General features: G+C 40.2%; 1 protein-coding gene across 1 annotated transcript; it reads right to left on the reverse strand.

Moving 5' to 3' along the window:
• Positions 1–1,117: 1,117 nt before the first annotated feature.
• elavl3 (ELAV like neuron-specific RNA binding protein 3) lies at positions 1,118–16,215 on the reverse strand. The gene is made up of 8 exons (XM_035655809.1): positions 15,832–16,215; positions 8,592–8,808; positions 8,396–8,499; positions 6,177–6,330; positions 5,818–6,043; positions 5,203–5,256; positions 4,585–4,623; positions 1,118–3,794 (listed from the first exon to the last, which is right to left on the reverse strand). The coding sequence occupies exons 1-8, from the start codon at positions 15,838–15,840 to the stop codon at positions 3,467–3,469; spliced, it is 1,131 nt and encodes a 376-aa protein (XP_035511702.1). The 5' UTR covers positions 15,841–16,215; the 3' UTR covers positions 1,118–3,466.
• Positions 16,216–17,269: the final 1,054 nt, after the last annotated feature.

The following is a 17,269-nucleotide window of genomic DNA, read 5'->3' on the forward strand; positions in this document are numbered from 1 at the left end:
CGGACATGGCTGGGTAAACAACTCCAGCTGCAGTTCAATGTGGCCTGTTATCTCAGTTGCTCGTAACGTCTATCACTGGTCTCACCAAGTGCTCAGTCCTACGGTGCTCTCTCTTGGAAATTGCTCGACCCAAAATAGCTAGATTAGTCCTCTTTGTGGTCGGCTTGGGACACAAAAGCAATAATCATTCAGAGTATTTTGGGGGATGAAACAGTATGAGTCAGATCAAAAGATGCCAGAGTAAGTGGTGCAATGTTAACTGTTTTGAAGGATTAAATTGGTCACAAGACAAAGCAGATGATATAAATATTGGGGTAAATACATTATATGGATGCGTACAATTTTTCCTTTGTCAAGAGGTGAACTGATTCATCATAATTTATTTTTGATATGCCTTTTTTTATCATTCGGTGTCTGCATGAAATGTGTGCAAATGGGATTGCGTGACACTGTTTCATTGTAGCATTTGGTTTAGTGGTTTTAGGATTTACAAATGCAAACTGATATGCGCAACTTAGATATTTAAAAGTAATGAGAACTGAAATTGTAGAGGGTCCTTATTCAATAAATAACATAGATTTGTACAGCAATTACTCAGGGAATAATATAGTTAGTCTTAATTTATCCTTCTTGGTACTGACTTGCAAAGCAATTCTTTGGCAAAAATCAAATCTATCTAATCATAAAGAATCATGCTCAGTGTTCATTATGAATCTGCATCACGGTTTGAATCTGCGCTTTACCTTTTTGTTTGCAAGCAGCTATTCAGTTTTTCAGCTGGGCAGCGAGCCGGTCTCACTGCAGCTTTGTCTGGGATTCTCAAGTCAAAGAACTTCATTTCACTGCACCATCATTGAAGCAACACTGTACACAACTTTAGGACAAGAGATGAGAGTGTGTCTAAGCACTCAAAAGTATAGATGTGTCTGTCAGGTTATACCCCTAACTGTTTAATTTGACTTTTTTTTTTTTTTTTTACATCAAATTTGTTTTTGTTAAGTTTGTTTCAATTGTCTTGATATGGTTGAACGGTTAAGTTTGTACGAGATACAATGTTCCTTCGCCCCCTCCCTAAATCCCCACCCATACACCGCATGCTTATTCCCCCTTGCTCTACAAAGATCAGAGGGTTTAAAATAAAGCCATGCGATGTCCCAATTTTTCCAAGCTTAAGAATCTGTAAAAATTCAGCACAAGGTCTTGTTCCTTTGTATGTATAAAAATAGATTTATCTCTAATGTAATCCTTTCAAAGAGATCGTCCTCTTTGGCTAACACAGCGTCATTTAGAAAAGCAAAAGCAAAAATGTCTTGAATATACTTGACCTTATTTCATCTATTATCATGTGCAAATGTCTTGATATTTCTGAGACATTAGCTCTCCCCACGGTAAATCTTAAGTCTGGTTTGTAACAGACATTTCGACTAGACAGGTTGTCCTTTTCATCAAGTGTGCCATAAATAATTTCCATGCAATTGGGTTGGGGATATTTTGAGAAATGCTATTTTTGTGGTAGTGCCAAACAGATCTGAAGCAAATAAATACCTTTCTGTTGTAAACATAGGTATAATTATGACACTTATTTGCAGGCTTGATGTTGTACAGTCATCTTTTGAGAGGGCAGAAGTTGTAAGTTTCTGGGAAGCTTTCAAGAGAATAGAGGGGTTTTAAATAAAACTGAGGAGCATTTGGCAAAGCTGGAGGAACTGGTAATCTTTTCTCCTCAAAGGATCAATGATAATTTTAACATTGCCAGATATCATCGCTCACATACGTGACTCTAAGACAATTTAAATGTTCAGTTATTTGGGACTGTAGTCCTCTTATCTGCTCTACGCATGTTGTTACTGTAGAGCTCATGTGTTCTACTGAATGGTAACTCAGACCTCATTTATTCTGGGAGCTTCTATGTGTTCACTAGACTAAAGAATAATACCGGTGCTCTTAAGTTTTTGCTCATCTGTGTTACTTCTCTACAGACCTGCCTAGACCATTTTTCAGTTCATGGGGTGTGTTGTTTAACAATGTATTCAGAGTTGCTTTTTGCAGCGACTTGGATTGTAATTATATTCAAGATATCCAATTCCCCAGTTCCATTTATCTAAATTAATCTGAAGACATAGCCTGTCCTGAGCACAGTAACATTAATCAAAGTATGTCAGCAAGAACGATGAATTCGTGTCTTTCACATCTTGTTTGCTTTTTTCTCTTGACCTTTTGACACCAGATGGCCTTTCAGTTAAAGGGATAACACACCAAATCATGGCTAACAAAGCCATACAAAGTAAAATGGCCTTAGTGTGTGTGTGTGTAATAAAATAAATTATGCAAAAAGTGAAAAAACACCGGTATTTTCCTTTGATGTGGCTGTGTTATGGTGAAACGGTTTTCAACTTGCACTCGTCACGCTCTCGCCCACCAGAGAATTATTAATGAACACTGTCACCATGGGAGCACTGCCACTCTGCTTTAAGTTCACAGACAGTCTGCTTGTGAGAAATTAGAAGACATACAGGAACTTTTTTTGTTTTCGTGGACTAAATATGTATATATCTTCTAGTTATTGAACTGTTTTTCTGTGATATATAAGTGTACTATTGTGTTGTTCGGTGTGAGACTGGGAAAGAGTGATTCTGATGGCCTTCGGACTACTCTTTTCTGTGACCGGTATTCATTGGTTAACCTAAATCTTATTGGGTCTGAACTGACAAGCTCATATAGGGTAGAGAATCTGCCTGTACTCTAGGCACCACCTAATGCAGGTCAGGAAACAGTAGTCAAAGTTTCTAGAAAATGCTTACATACTCGGCTATTATAACCACCTTAAATATTGAATATATAGTTATATTTTAATAGACGTATATAAGAGAACACTGTTTTTTAATTTCATTTTCTTTGATCTAAAAAAATCGCTGATTCAAAATGCCCAAGTGTAAAAAAGTGACTACATCCTCTCCAGCAAGATAATGGGAGAGATGGTGGGATAAGAGTTTGGGTAAATTGCACATATTCATTCATTTAAATTTTTGATCGTTTTGTTCATCAGTTGTCATTATTTGCCTGAATTCAATCAAAGCACTCAGTACACATTCTCTGTCACATTCGTTAGACTGTCTCCTAAATAGATAGCTCTTGCCCCTACCCAACAAACCACTACGTACCCCTTCTAATTCAATCCAGGCAAATATAGGGAAGGACTAGCATGTTGTGTAAAGAGAAAAGAAAAACTCCACTAGTGTGTTTGTTTGAAACTCTGACTTTTGTATGCTTGCGTATGGATATGTTTGGTTATGTGTGTGCGTGTTTGTGTGTATCTGCATGTCTGTGTTTGCAATAATATATTATGAATTTGTGTGAGAATGTGTCAGAGAGAGAGACTCAGTCCAGGCCCATGTAGAGTGATGGCACAGGGAGCTCAGGTTGCTCTCCCTGCAGGTTGAAGGAGCTGGTGCCAGCAGCCTCTCTTTCAGGCCTTGTGCTGCTTGCTGGTCTTGAAGGAAACCTGCAGCACGCGGTCACCCAGGCGGTAGCCATTAAGGCTAGCGATAGCCATGGCGGCTTCGTCGTAGTTGGTCATGGTGACAAAGCCAAAGCCCTTACATTTGTTGGTGGTGAAGTCACGGATGACCTTGACGTTGGTGACAGCACCGAAGGGACCGAAGAGCTGCCACAGGACGCTCTCGTCCGCCTCGGGGGACAGGTTGTATACAAAGATGCACCATCCGGCTCCAGTTGGACCAGTAAGGTTGACCCCGGCCAGGCTGGTCATGCTGTCAATGGTGATGGGGGAGAATCTGGGGAAGAGAGTAGGAGAACTACCATGGGTGTCATTCTGAAGTTCAACACAGTATTCAGTGCTCTATACTGTCTCTTAAGGGTATTTTTCTCTCTGAGAAATGATAATGATTGTAGTCGGGTATAGAGTCGGGGGACCCCATCTCCATCCCCTCTGCTGTACAGTAAGTAGATAAATATGTGTGGGCACCACAGTGGCTCCAAACTACCTGCTTTCATACAAAATGACACTGTGTGCCCTGAGACACAGACACCCACACAATGAGCATATTTCTCATTTTCTCTGCTGACCAAAGCCTCTGTAAGAATTAAACACATGAATCACAATGTTCAACAAAAATCACAGTATTGAACAAAACACAGAAACCTAGAGAGGGATGAAAAGCAAATTGGAATCAAATCATACACAAACTGGAGCAAACAGAGGAGACGCAAACGGAATCTGGTATGTCCATGCTGGTGAAAAAAAGGGGACATTAAAGCAACTGAAACTGACAATGTTAGTTCATAAATTAATACATATAAATTATTTCTATTAATTAAAACAAAAGAACGAAAAGGTTAAACAAAGCCATGCCAGAATACCCTGCTGTTAAAAGGCTGCATCATTGCTTATTGCAATTACAGATTGTTGTCTGGGCTGCTTCTGTAACATGGTTAAATGGGCAGTGGGTTGTAAGAATTATGGCCATTATATCTAATTTCGAGATGAAGTCAGCAGGTGGTATTCCAGGCACTTTGTTTGAGGTTTTATTTTGGCATGGATGCTTTTGAAAGTACACCATTTACCTCTTGACTCCGTAGCTGGCGTTTAGTAAATTGTCGAGTCTGCAACGCAAGAGGGAGAATGAAGGGGATGCAGAAGTTAGTTATGAGATCTACAAGGAAGGGGGGCTTTCAGTTAACAAGTTGCTCCTTCACCAGCTGGCCTCCAGAGGGCATCCTTCACTGCAACGCAGTCCCAAACCATCCAACCTCAAACTGATGGCTTGTAAAATGTGAATATGTGTCTCAGCTGGTATTTATTGTTAAATGTTGTTGTTTAAGCTCTAAAATAGACTCCCCTTTAATAGTTTAAATAGTAGATAAACAAATCCTGTATCCTAGGTCATTTCACATCTACTGATTAAAAAACCATAAGTGAGCATTCCAACCTGAGAGGGTATCTACAATTGTTTGTGAGATTTCATGAAAATATTTAATACTGGAAGCCTTTGACTTTTAAACATTTTGAACCTTCAAAACTACCCATGTAGATGTGGCCAACATCTATCAATTTCAATCTTTATGGTGCCTCCAATGACTATATAGTATAGGCAAAAACTAAAGGTTCAGTATTATTATTCTTAACCCAAGATTTATTTAGCTTTAGTTTTTTATTATATTTGGAAAAATCTGGTCTCTTACATTGGTTTTGAGCTGTTATTTGGATCTGGTCCCTTTCCAAGTGAAGGGATCATGCTGCAGTTTAAAAGAAAGTCAGAGAAAAAGAGTGAGAAGGAGGGACAATCCAGTATTGCCTATTCCTTCTGTACTATAAAGCAAATAATGTTGCTTAAAGGAACAGTTCACAAAAACGTTTTGTTAATATTGACAGAAAAGGTTTTCTTTACTTTTTTTTTTTTAATGAATGTTTTCTATTACACAATTTTACCTTATTATAAAACCAGACCACATTTGCTGTATTTGGGGTGTGCCACTTCATCTGATTTTTCTTGCATATTTACTCTTAGCTATGGGTGGTATATACTGGTGTAGTTGAAGCTTGATAATTGTCAAAAAAAACCTTTTATAGACTTGACTTTGACTGTTGACTCAGTAATGACTAGTAAAGTCTATATCATACTAAAACAATGAAATGTTACACTTAACACTTATCATTGTAAAATTGTGGGATATTAAGTTCGCTTAAGCAAGGCAACACAGCAGGATGACCTGTGATTTGGTCTTGAAACAGTAGCTTTTTACAGACTATCTTGTGATTAACTCACAGGTGGTGTGAGTTTGGTAACGGTTCAGTACCTGAAACGCTGAGTCTGGTGGTGTAGGGGCCCTGTGTAGCGGCGGGCAGCAGTCTGGTACAGCTGAGTCAGTAAGGCCTGGCCTGTCTTCTGGCTGGGGTTGTTGGCGAACTTGACAGTGATGGGCTCGGCGGCACCCAAAGGCTTCTGTCCGTTCAGACCTTTGATGGCCTCCTCTGCCTCGTTTCGCTTGTCAAACCGGATGAAACCCACTCCTCGTGATATGCCTGCTCCGATTAAGAAAACAAACCAATGTTACTACCTTGGCATCAAGGACTGTTGCTGCCTACCCGTCTTTCATAAAAAAAAAAAAAAAAATAGTACTTAAGTGACAGCATGAGAAGTGAAATAAGGCTATACCTGTAACTTGGTCCACTAGGATGCGGGATGTGATGATGCGACCATATTGGGAGAACAGCTGTTCCATGTCCTTCTGGCTCATGGTTTTGGGGAGTCCACTTACGTAAAGGTTGGCATCACGAATAGAAGCCGAGCTTGGCCGGGCATATGATACCTATAATACAAATGAAATAAAAAGTGCATTATATTCATATACCCCAAAATCACAAGGTGTCTCAGAAAAACAAACCCGTCAATTTAAGGAGCATGCTAGAAAGATCTAAAGTAACTGGACTGAGTGCCCAACAAGTTCCCAACACACACGTCTTCATTTTTACTCCTGCTCAAGGCACAATGAGACTGTCACAGACACACTATGATGACTGTAACCATTACCCAAACTGATAACAGTTAACAAGCCCAAGTGTCAGCTTTGTTTTTCATTGCAAAACACTGGCCTTAGTTAACGTATTTTCCTGAATTCACTGGTGACTTAATTAGTGCACAGCCATTTTTGGTGCGTCTGTGTTTATATCCCTTATGGTTTTCTGTTGGTCTACTTTTCAGAACATTTTACATCTAGTACTGCTGAGAAATATCTGATTGATTGTAAAAAAAAAAAAAAAATATTTTTTTTTTAAAGTCCTTAACATATTCTTGTTTTTGTGTTTATGGGAGCACGTGAACACATGTGTGACAGATAATCCAGTTCAGTGCATTGTTGGCAGTGCTGTGTTTGTGTGTGATGGAGAGACAGAGTGAGTGTTGTCTGAGATAGGCTGAGCTGCCCTCCCTGTCCTGCCTCCTTCCTTTGTTTCTATCCTCTAAGGGAGAAAAGCTCCACTGGAAAACAGCAAACAATGTAAGTGCATCACAAGACTTGCAGGACTTAAAAACACACTGTTTGAACATGCACATTGTTTGTTTGCATTTGTGTGATAAATATAAATGTTCACAAAATGTAGAAATATTTGTTGAATTAACATTGATTTCACTTATTGCATAGACGTAAAGAAAGCTGTGATGAAAATTAGAAGGACTTATCCTTAACGTATATTATCTGTCAAATGAATACAGGTGTTCTGATTTCATCCATCAGTACTAAGCACCAGTGTCTATTGTGTACACAGACAGACTATGAGCAGGAGCAGGGTTGTGTGGTGCAGTGATTAGGGTGTTCTGGACGAGTCAGGGGGGAGTTGCTGTGTTCGGGGAGCAGAGGCTGCCCTATAATTAACCCTCTCCCTGTCGCTCCCACAGTACAGATGGTGCCTGAAGCCCATATGGCCTCTAATCCTGTCATTGGCATTCTGCTCTCTGAGCTACCCCCTACCCTTCTACTGCTGCCCCCTCCCTCCCCTCACCACCTCACCCCTCTCTATTGAAGCCTCCTGCAAAACCATGGTACCATAAAACTATGGTATTGACCAGAGGAGTTATTTCTTAAATTTGAGATTGAATTCTTAAAAAGTTAATTATAGACAGAGTGACCTATGTCCAATACATCAAATAATGAATAAATGTCAGCATAAGATCGACAATATAACATAACACTTTTTCAACATGGTTATAACAAGTAATTTCTCTTGTTCAATCTCATGCCGACTGTATGATGTTATACAAATGAACAAAAAAAAAGAACCAAATCCAATACTCAACTTTTCCTGCTTGTAGTTTGTTTGATCAGTCATTAGTCAGAATTAACGTCCCTATTCATGGACAGCTGTTGAAAGATCACCTGCTCTGCTCTCTCACAGATTTGATTTCTCAATCCTACAGTTTGTCTCAATCTTTGATCTACTTTGATCAGGTTGGGGGGATGGAAGGAAGTAGTGTTTAATAATATGCCCCCTCTTTCCCTCATCTGATTTTGGGACAAAGAAGCCCCCTAATTAGCCTAGATTGGAGGCAGATGGGGTAACCTGGACTGACCCTTGTGCACCACAGTCAGGCTTCCTAATTACATTTCCATCACAATAACCTCTGCATGCTGTCCGCCCCTTGCTTTCTGACCTCCACTCGCCTTCTCTTTTCACCCTTTCTCTCACTCTCTTTGTTCTAGCCACCGCTCCCTTCTGCCTCCTCCTCCCCATTTTCCTCCCCTCCCTCTGTCACGTCTGCCGCTACCTCTCTCAGCAACCCCCCCCTTGACAAAATCTCCACTTCCTTTCTTTTTGTCTAGCAAGTCGTCAAGAATGAAAAAATGAAGAGTGAATATTGTAGAGTAGTGGTCTGCTCACCTTGATTGTTTTAGTCTGCAGTTTGAGACCATTGAGTGTGTTGATGGCCTTATCTGCATCATTTGGATCCACATAGTTTACAAAGCCATATCCCAAACTCTGACCTGGAGACAAAGAAAGACCCATAGTGGTGTCAGTGATTCTCAAACACAGTTGTAGTGATAATGTTTTTTTAAACATGGACATAGTGTTGTACCTGTTATTTTATCCCTGACTAGCTTGCAGGACTCGATCTCTCCAATGCTACCAAACAAACTTTTGAACTCTTCCTGGGTCATGTTCTGAGGCAGATAGTTGACGATCAGATTGGTTTTGCTGTCGTCTGTGGAGCCGTTAGTACTAATGACTGGACCGTTAGGCAGACTGGTTCCGCTTGGACCGTTGGACACCTGGGTTTCCATGGTGCTGATTATCTGCTGAGGAAGAGGGTGGAGTTAGATTCATAATTCACAAAGAGACACAATAGGACACAGTGGTAATATGGCTGTATAAATGTACATGTGCTACTATTTAAGATATAATACATGAACAAATATACTATACACACAGCCACACACACAGACTGTCCACTTTGTTACTGTCAGAGGGAAAGGTTGGGGATCAGCATTGCTAAAATGGAGATGGATACAAGGTCTGATTTATCATCTACCCTCCCCCTCTTTCACCCCATCTTTCCTCCTCTCTCGCTCCCTGCCTCTGGTCCTGCAGATGTCACAGTCCTTTTTCCTTATTCCTCCCCTCCCCCCACTCTCTTCCAGGGTCAAACACCATTACATCATTACACAGGGATGGATAATAGTGATGGTCGTGTGTGAGGCTGGGGGAGTTAAGAGTGGCAGGGATTGAGATGAGGGACAAAAGGGAGAGCGACAATGTTAAATGGATTGTGTGCTACAATAAATGAGGAATATCACGGTTTGGTAGAAAAATAAGTCAGGATTACACTGACTTTGTTAAGGTTTCTTTGTGGTAAACTGACATTTATTTTGTTAAGTGGAGTAAGGGTGTGGGTTAGTGCACAGTATAGTGTTTGTGTCTCCTGTGTTTCTCTGGAGTACACCGTGTTGCTTAATTTAATCCACAGGGGATTCTCAAGGAACATCTGTGTGGTCAGAGAAACAAAACTTCCTGCTCTACTTTCCCTTTCCCTTTCCTCACACTAGCTCTCTGTCTCGGGATCATTATTTCCAATGTAAACCTACATGGAAAATCACTGGAAACTATTTTAGTTTATTTGTTTTGGTGTGTGATAGTGATATTATGTAGCTGCACTGATTTGTTAAGCTGTTCAAATTAGAAAAAATATCAAATATACTAGGGGTATACTGCAAATGTGCAACAGTTTCAGGCTTACTATTAACTGTTTTAGATTTACATCCTATTTTATGATGCACATATTTAATATGACATGCATTTTGTTTTATTTATATCTGTGATATTTGTATGTTCAAACATCATTAGATTAAATATTAGATTTTATGCACTTGTCAAAGTGGATAAGTAACATATGTTTAGGCTTAGGTTCTCCTTGTTGACTCATGCTACTAAAATTAGCCTCTATAAGATTACCATGTATGTGCATTTTCAGTGCTGTTAGCAGTAGACAATTTGAAGTCTATTATTTTTACAAACAAAAGTCTAAAATTGTTTGGATAAACAGTTTGAATGCATATACAGTGTGTTAGTAGGGCCAAAATACAAATTGTTATGTCCGATTGTAGGTTTAAGCTGCTCCAGCTCTCTAACTCATGGATGTAATGTCAGTAAGGCTAAATGAGTCTTCTCTAAAGCTCTTGGGGTCTTACAATGTGGTCCAAAGCAACAAAAGGACTTAATTAATGAACCTTCAGAATTATTTCAAAAATGTCTTAATGAAATTTCCTGACTTGGTGGAGAAGTACTAAAGGCGTCACTGAAGCATATACATTTATAACAGAAATATTTACCTGGCAATTAATCCTATAGCTTTTTGGTGAATGTGCACTTATAAATCATAACCAATTAATTAATTAATTTTAATTCTGAAAAAGGGGTATTTAAAGGAGTATTTTATATAGTATTGCATTATATATATATATATATAGGATTTTGCTTTATTTGTAACATGAGAATGATAACAGAGAGAATGATGGTTGACTAAGATGAGCTGCTTCTGTCAGGTTGTTAATTATATAGATTTCATTCACTGCTCATGTAAATCCACCAACTTTTTGTATTTGTACATGCTGTCTTTCTGTGTTATCATCACGTTCTCTCTCCTTTTCTAGTGTCTGCGAATGGGTCTGTCTAACCTGCCTTTCTCCCTCGTCTCTGTAACCTGCTCTCTTCCTTTGAGCCTCACCTCCACTCAGGTTGCCCAGGTAACAGCCCCTCAAAGACTGCATTGTTTCTAATGGCTGAATGGCTTTCTTACTTTAAGCTTAGTGTGTGTTTGTGTCTGTGCTTATTAGGAGCACATACACAGGTCAGACATTTTTCCTCCATGTTTGCAGAAGCAGGGAATATCAGTAAGTGAAATTGGTAATGACAAGCGGAAAAGGAGCACAGTGACAGAGTTAAGACAGCTTAAATATAAAATACTTCAGACGCATCTACGCACAAAGGCAGTGCAACGTAGATAGCAATCACGTCAAGATTTTGATGCACAGCTAAAATGCCTGCTAAGCTATCTTTTTCATGTCGTTATGAATTATGATACGATTAACACACATGTTGACAAAAATGGTTTGAATCAAGCTGTTACGTTGTATTTATTGTAATATGAACCTAGTACATTGTTGTGTGATGTGTGGCATCTGAGTAACGGAAATATAAGCCACTGAACGTGTCCCAAATATGACAAAAGCATTTTGAAAGAAAAACATATTAGGGCAAATTTGACTCGCCAACTGAAATAACCCTCAGCATGGCAGAACACACATCCCCAGTGAACAGTGTGAAGTTATATAATTCACAGACCCACTGAGTATGGGCTGGGCACTGAGATTGGCTGACACAAGCAGCAACTAAGATTAAGATTTTCACACAGAAACAGAGGGGAACAGCATGCTTTGAAGTTTTTTGAAACAAATAGAAAAGATAAACACCACAGAGGACTGTTTTATCTTTAGGCTGTCATTTCATATTGTATATCAACAACAAAAATCAAATAGTCTTGAGTTTGGTTTGCAGTAACCCAATTACTATGACACGAAGAGACAATAAATCATTGTGATGCTGCAGGAAGGCCTACAGTGGCATTAATAATTGCAATACGCTGAGTATAGAACTACTCCAGCTATGCTATCCAGACATTTTCGATTGCTGGAGACAATAAAAACGCTCACTCCAGGGGTACCTTGTAACCATGACGTCCTAGGTGTAAATATGGCCTAGCTCCTTTGTTGTGTATCGTGATTCCTCTGATATTTTGGGTAAACTATCTAATAAGGATGGAAACATGCCATAAAAACAATCTTTTAAAAATTTCAAAATTTCTCAAAGATTCCAGTTGTTAGAGTAGCACAATGTATCCCACACTGCTTATTTCTATTTGGGGGTTCTGTGAGATCTCCCTTAATATTTAATGTACTGCATCAGCATCGCCCACACATGGTCCCAGACTTGCACGCAAACAAGAGCCCTGCCTCCTCTGCCAAACACATGAACCCAGACTTGCACGCAAACAAGAGCCCTGCCTCCACTGCCAAGCACACATACCACCTACACTGTACACAATTAAATTACAAAACACAGAAGCATTACATGACTAAATGTAAATGTAGTCTTAGTTCTCTGTCTTCTGATGCCTATAAACAGCTTTCCCCAATTTATTTCTGCTCCAAATGCAGCACAGCACCGGAGGCTATAATATACAGAAGAATAATTGTTTCTCATTTCGAGTCATAACATGGGATTTTCCACATTATATGTTACAATGCATTAAAAATCACCAGAAATTCACTGAGATATAACAAGAGAGAAAATAACATTGTCACTATTAGCATTTTGTCTTGGCATGCAGTCCAGCAAAGTGTTAATTTTAGGCTTACTATAGATTTAAATTCACCTGCTGTATGCCTGTAACATATGTATTTTAATTGTCTTTGTGCAGACAAAACTTAAGAAATCCACCAGGATATTAACAATTATAACAATCTTGATAACAGTGATTGCTCCTTTTAATATATAACCTTGTCTCTAGTCTACATTATATTACCTTATATAAAGATTGTTTTTTCTGGAAGGCATGAATCAAAAGTGAATGCTAGGCTGAAGTGTAAATGAGCCTTCTAAATAACACAGATTACAGGATTATCCCAGACAAAGGGCATTAGCCACACTCTCTGCAGTTTAAGGGATCATGGTGGCAGCTGTAAAACAACAGGACGACAGGAGTCACAGCTCATGTCAGCCATGCACTAAGGCTCAATACTGTTCTCCGCTCCGCAGACCAAGAATAAAAGATTTCTAAAAGATTTCAGCTCTCTGAGTATGTGCTGCTTTGATAAGATGGGAGCAGACAACGTCAAAGGCTCGGGGAGACAAATCTGTCCTGCAAGTCCTTGTAGCATGCGGGGCGCTATCCAGCGTGCTGAAAAAGGGAGTGGCTTTCGAACTGTCTCATTTGAGGCCACAGAGGCCCGTAAATACACCAAAGACCACCGAGTCGTTTTATTTTACATTTTGTTGACTTTGAAAACGTTTTCCTTCGAGTAATTAAGAAAGAAATCACGTAAACGGCTTTTTAAATATGGTAGATGCATAACAGAATCCCTCGATTTCTACGTTTCCCTTATTTAGCCTCCTTTTTTTTTTTTTAAAGGCAACACTTGTGAGCTCTGCAGGCATTCATGAACCGGAGCGCCTTTTTGCTGAATAAACGTATTGAAACGACCAAACAAAAGAGCCACCCGTTCCTCCTCTTCTCCCTCGCAGAGGCTATGGCAGCACTATGAATATTAATGTAAACAGTGGCGCTTTGTGTCGTGGCCAGGGGCTGCAGGACTCTCCGGGAACAATGACTGTTACAGTTGCCAGCTACAAGTCAAAAATGCCACCATAGGTCAAATAAAAAAATCACCAATCCGAGATATTTATTTGCCCATTTTGGATCGTTTCCCCTAACAGAATTTATAGGCTTGTATGTAGTTATAGTAATTACAAAGCTTGGTAAACTGGCTTTAGCTCAGCGAGCACTGGCGTATGGGAGAAAGAATGGCCACTATTATAAATATAAATAAATACTGCTAAAGGAAATAATGTTTTATGATCTTCATAAAAATCAGCAATCCATATTAAAGCTAGTTTAATTCACCGTGTACAATAAAATTATATTATGAATATTTGTTGCTTAAAAACATGATTGTAAAAAGAGAGATGTAAAAGTCTCTCTACCTCTTTCTTCCCAACAGGCTTTATATTTGTTGCTGATAATTACATGAAGTCATTGGCAACAGGGGGCAAATCACCGCTTACATAACATAATTGCATTTAACGTCTCATACAAGTTAGACGTGTCATATAAGTTAGAACTGTAAAAAATATAACACAACGTGAAGCCTTATAATCGTTGTATTTCGAACTGAGACTAAACATGGCCTCTAACCTTTTAATCATCACCCCAAAAGATTTATATTTAATTCTGTATTGACTGTATTGGCATTTTTAACTTAACACCAAGAAAGCGTTTAGACTGGTTTACAGTGAGGGCCTGGGCTGCCCTTGTCCTTGAATTGTGTAAGTGCTTTGGATAGGTTATCTGACTCAACGCTTTTATTTGCTTGGCACTGCGGTACAGGCATGGAGGACTGCGGACCATGTGGAGGGGAACTACAGCCTCTGTGTGATTCTGTCTAGGCCTGTCAGGGACAATAGGTAATATACAACAAAGAGAAACTAAAATTAGGATTGGAAATGTGTCAAGTGGACAGTTCGAGTCTCACAGATGATAAAACAACGTGCTGCCCACCTCCATTTTGCATAATTTTCCGAAGCAATATTCTGACCATTTCAAATTCAGTGACTTGAGATCCTAAAGTTATCGAGGACCAATTCCGTCTCCCACATCCTGTTCCTTTTCTTAAATCATTTATTTTGCGTTTCTACTATTATAGTCATAGGCTGAGCAGCCTGATGTTTTATCAAGTGTAGATATAATTTGAATTCTAATCAGTTATTAAAAAAATATATTATATATTACATAGGCTATAAATATATATAACTATATCCGTTTAATAATCAGGGTTTTTAACACCTGCATGTGTTTTACGGCTGGACCGAGCAGCATCCTTCTGCTGCTGATGGTTGGTTTCTTATTTATTTCATGGCTTCTATAATTTCATGTTAATGTGTCTGGTCTTAATTGGTCTGCTTAGATAAACTGCCTGTTGTCAACCGTAGGGCACGTCAAGAGGTAAAGCGGAGTAGGCCTTTTTGAGGCTTCAAGGCCCTCTTTGGTGCTTCAGTCCAAAAGAGACACGCCCAATCCGGCCGTCGGCTCAGAGCTAAGCTAATTTATCACCGCTTACATCTCCTTTTATCCGACAAGCGCAACGCAAGCATGGCCATCTTGTACGTATGTGATGTGATGCCTGGAGAAAATGCTCTTAAAATGGAGATGTCCGTGCGTGTCCTTACTGTCGCGGCCTCTGAGATTTCCAGCCCATTTACTCGGTTGCATCGCAACGAGAACCCTGAGGAATTTGGACTTTGTCTGATTCAATGCAAACCGATGGATGCGTAATTTCCCTCCTCCCCCTCCCCCTCCCGGAGTGACTCGACCCTTTTTTCCTTTGCCTTGCTGGATGGGCCCTCAGCCTCCGAGGCATCATGTTTTGTCTCGGAAAGCCGTCTCCAGCATCCTTGTGCTGCACCAGGCAAAGAAAGCAAGTACTCCCCCCACTCAACCGAGCGCCTCATCGCCTTTCTTCCTCTCCATCACTGTAATCCTGCGGAATTCCTAAATCTTGACTCCTGCATCATTTTGGAAATATAATCAAAGCTGCGGCATTCAGACAGCCGGAGTTGCTGTGATACATAAACGTAAAGGCTGTGCTATCTAAAATGGCAGGATAAAGACTTTATCCATCGCCGATGATGACTGCAGGAAGGAGCGCAGCCGGCATGGCGCATCACTCAGTATGAGATTGCTAATTGCCACTATCGATCGTTAATCTTATTATAATAATATGGCATTGCACACTGAACAAAAACATAGGACACTAATCCCAAAGCTCCCCTGTGTTTTGGCATGTGGGCAAAGCCATAGAGCGTTGTTTAAATTATATCACTCTCCACAAAAGATATATCTTAAGATGTGAAAATAAATCTGTGTGTGGCTTCAACACATGTGTACATGTAGTGCATAACAAATCAAACAAATCATAAAGGGACTGAGATACAATGCTGCTACAACATCCCCTTCACAAATATAAGAAAAATAGAGTCATACGTACAGTAACCATTCTTGACGTACAATGAAAGAAATCTAGGTCCTTCTTTGCACTGGTCTTGAAGCTGAAGCTGAGTTTCTGTATGCTCTTCGGCCTTTATATTATATGGCCCTTATGTTCTGTCAGGAGTCCAAATTAAAAGAAAAAAAAAGAAAAAAAGGAAAAAAAATACAATCTTCGCCAGGGAATCTCAGCCCTCTGAGATTGTAGGTGTCCTCTATAGGATGAAAATGAGGAGAAAGGGGTTTTCTACTGGATGATGATGAGGGAGAGCGTTCTCTCCGAGTGGCGTGGGCGATGGTTCAGAAAAAAAGAGAAGCAGTGATCCTCAGCAGGGTGTGTCCAGGGGAGGGTGTTCTGGTTCTGCTGTTTTTATGTGTAATTCCCTGCTCCTCTCGCAGTCTCCTTCTGTGCCTCTGCTGCAATGTTCTTCTTTTATGCGTCCTCCTGGCTGGCAGAGCGCGCTGCTGATTGGCTAATTGTGCAGGGAGGGTACTACATGGCAGCCATTGCAATGCGCTCCTCTCCCATTATCCCCTTCAGGAGAGATCACCAAGAGTCCCCCCCCTCACCCTCCCTCCCTCCCTCCCTCTTCCATCCCTGCCCTTCCATCTCTCCACTCCCTTTTTCTAGCTGCCCTTCCTTTCTTCCTGCCCCCCTCTTCACACACACGCAGAGCGGAGTGAATAGGGCTCCACCTGCACTTTCAGAACAGATGGGTGCAGCAGAAGACAGCAGACTTGTCTCTCTCATTCCCTACACTTTGCACTCACTTCTCCCTCAGCACAGCCCCTTCCTTTCTCTCTTATTCTCCATTTAGGCCTGTTTGAAACCATAGAAAACAACTTCACTCCTTAGGCCTTTGTCTTTGCAAATAAAAGCAGTTTTGAATGTAAATCGGCAGACTTTTGTGAGTCTACATTCTCAGCTGATAATCACAGAATTATAGCAGTGGGGGAAAAGACACAAATATACAATAATTGGGTGTGAATTGTGGATAGAAACAAAGCATTAAATTCATAATACGACTAATGAGTGAATGATTTCAGGACCTCTCATATGCAAGGCAGATGGCTAGCTATAGGGTCAGGTGCAGACACGAGAATAACAAATTAGATGGCCTCTGAATAAATTCATGTCTTTTTAGTGAAAAGTTGAGAAAGGTGCGGTTGTAGCTCAGATCTGTCTGTGCTGAATGATCTCTTTACTTTGCTTTATGAACAGAAGTGTGGCCAGCAGTGATTTTTGACTTACTTTACAACATCCCAATATCCCCTTCCTGAGGAGTTCTCATCCCTTTCTGCCCACCTCCTGCTGCTCCCTCCTGTGTCTAGCTGTGTGGTGAGTGCTCACTGAGACATGCTGTTTGGGCTCATCTATAATGCATCCCCTGCCCCGGGACATCATGTGTGACAAATGACCTATTTCTGTGCAGACCCCC

The sequence above is a fragment of the Morone saxatilis genome, unplaced genomic scaffold, assembly GCF_004916995.1.
Source record: "Morone saxatilis isolate NCDOM2014 unplaced genomic scaffold, NCSU_SB_2.0 Contig14, whole genome shotgun sequence".
Lineage (NCBI taxonomy): Eukaryota > Metazoa > Chordata > Actinopteri > Moronidae > Morone > Morone saxatilis.

Coding starts and splice junctions, on each gene's coding strand:
- elavl3 (XM_035655809.1), bottom strand. Junction 6,331..8,395: donor TGCAGACTAAAACAATCAAG/GTGAGCAGACCA, acceptor TTTGTATTATAG/GTATCATATGCCCGGCCAAG. Junction 4,624..5,202: donor AATAACAGCTCAAAACCAAT/GTAAGAGACCAG, acceptor CTTGCGTTGCAG/ACTCGACAATTTACTAAACG.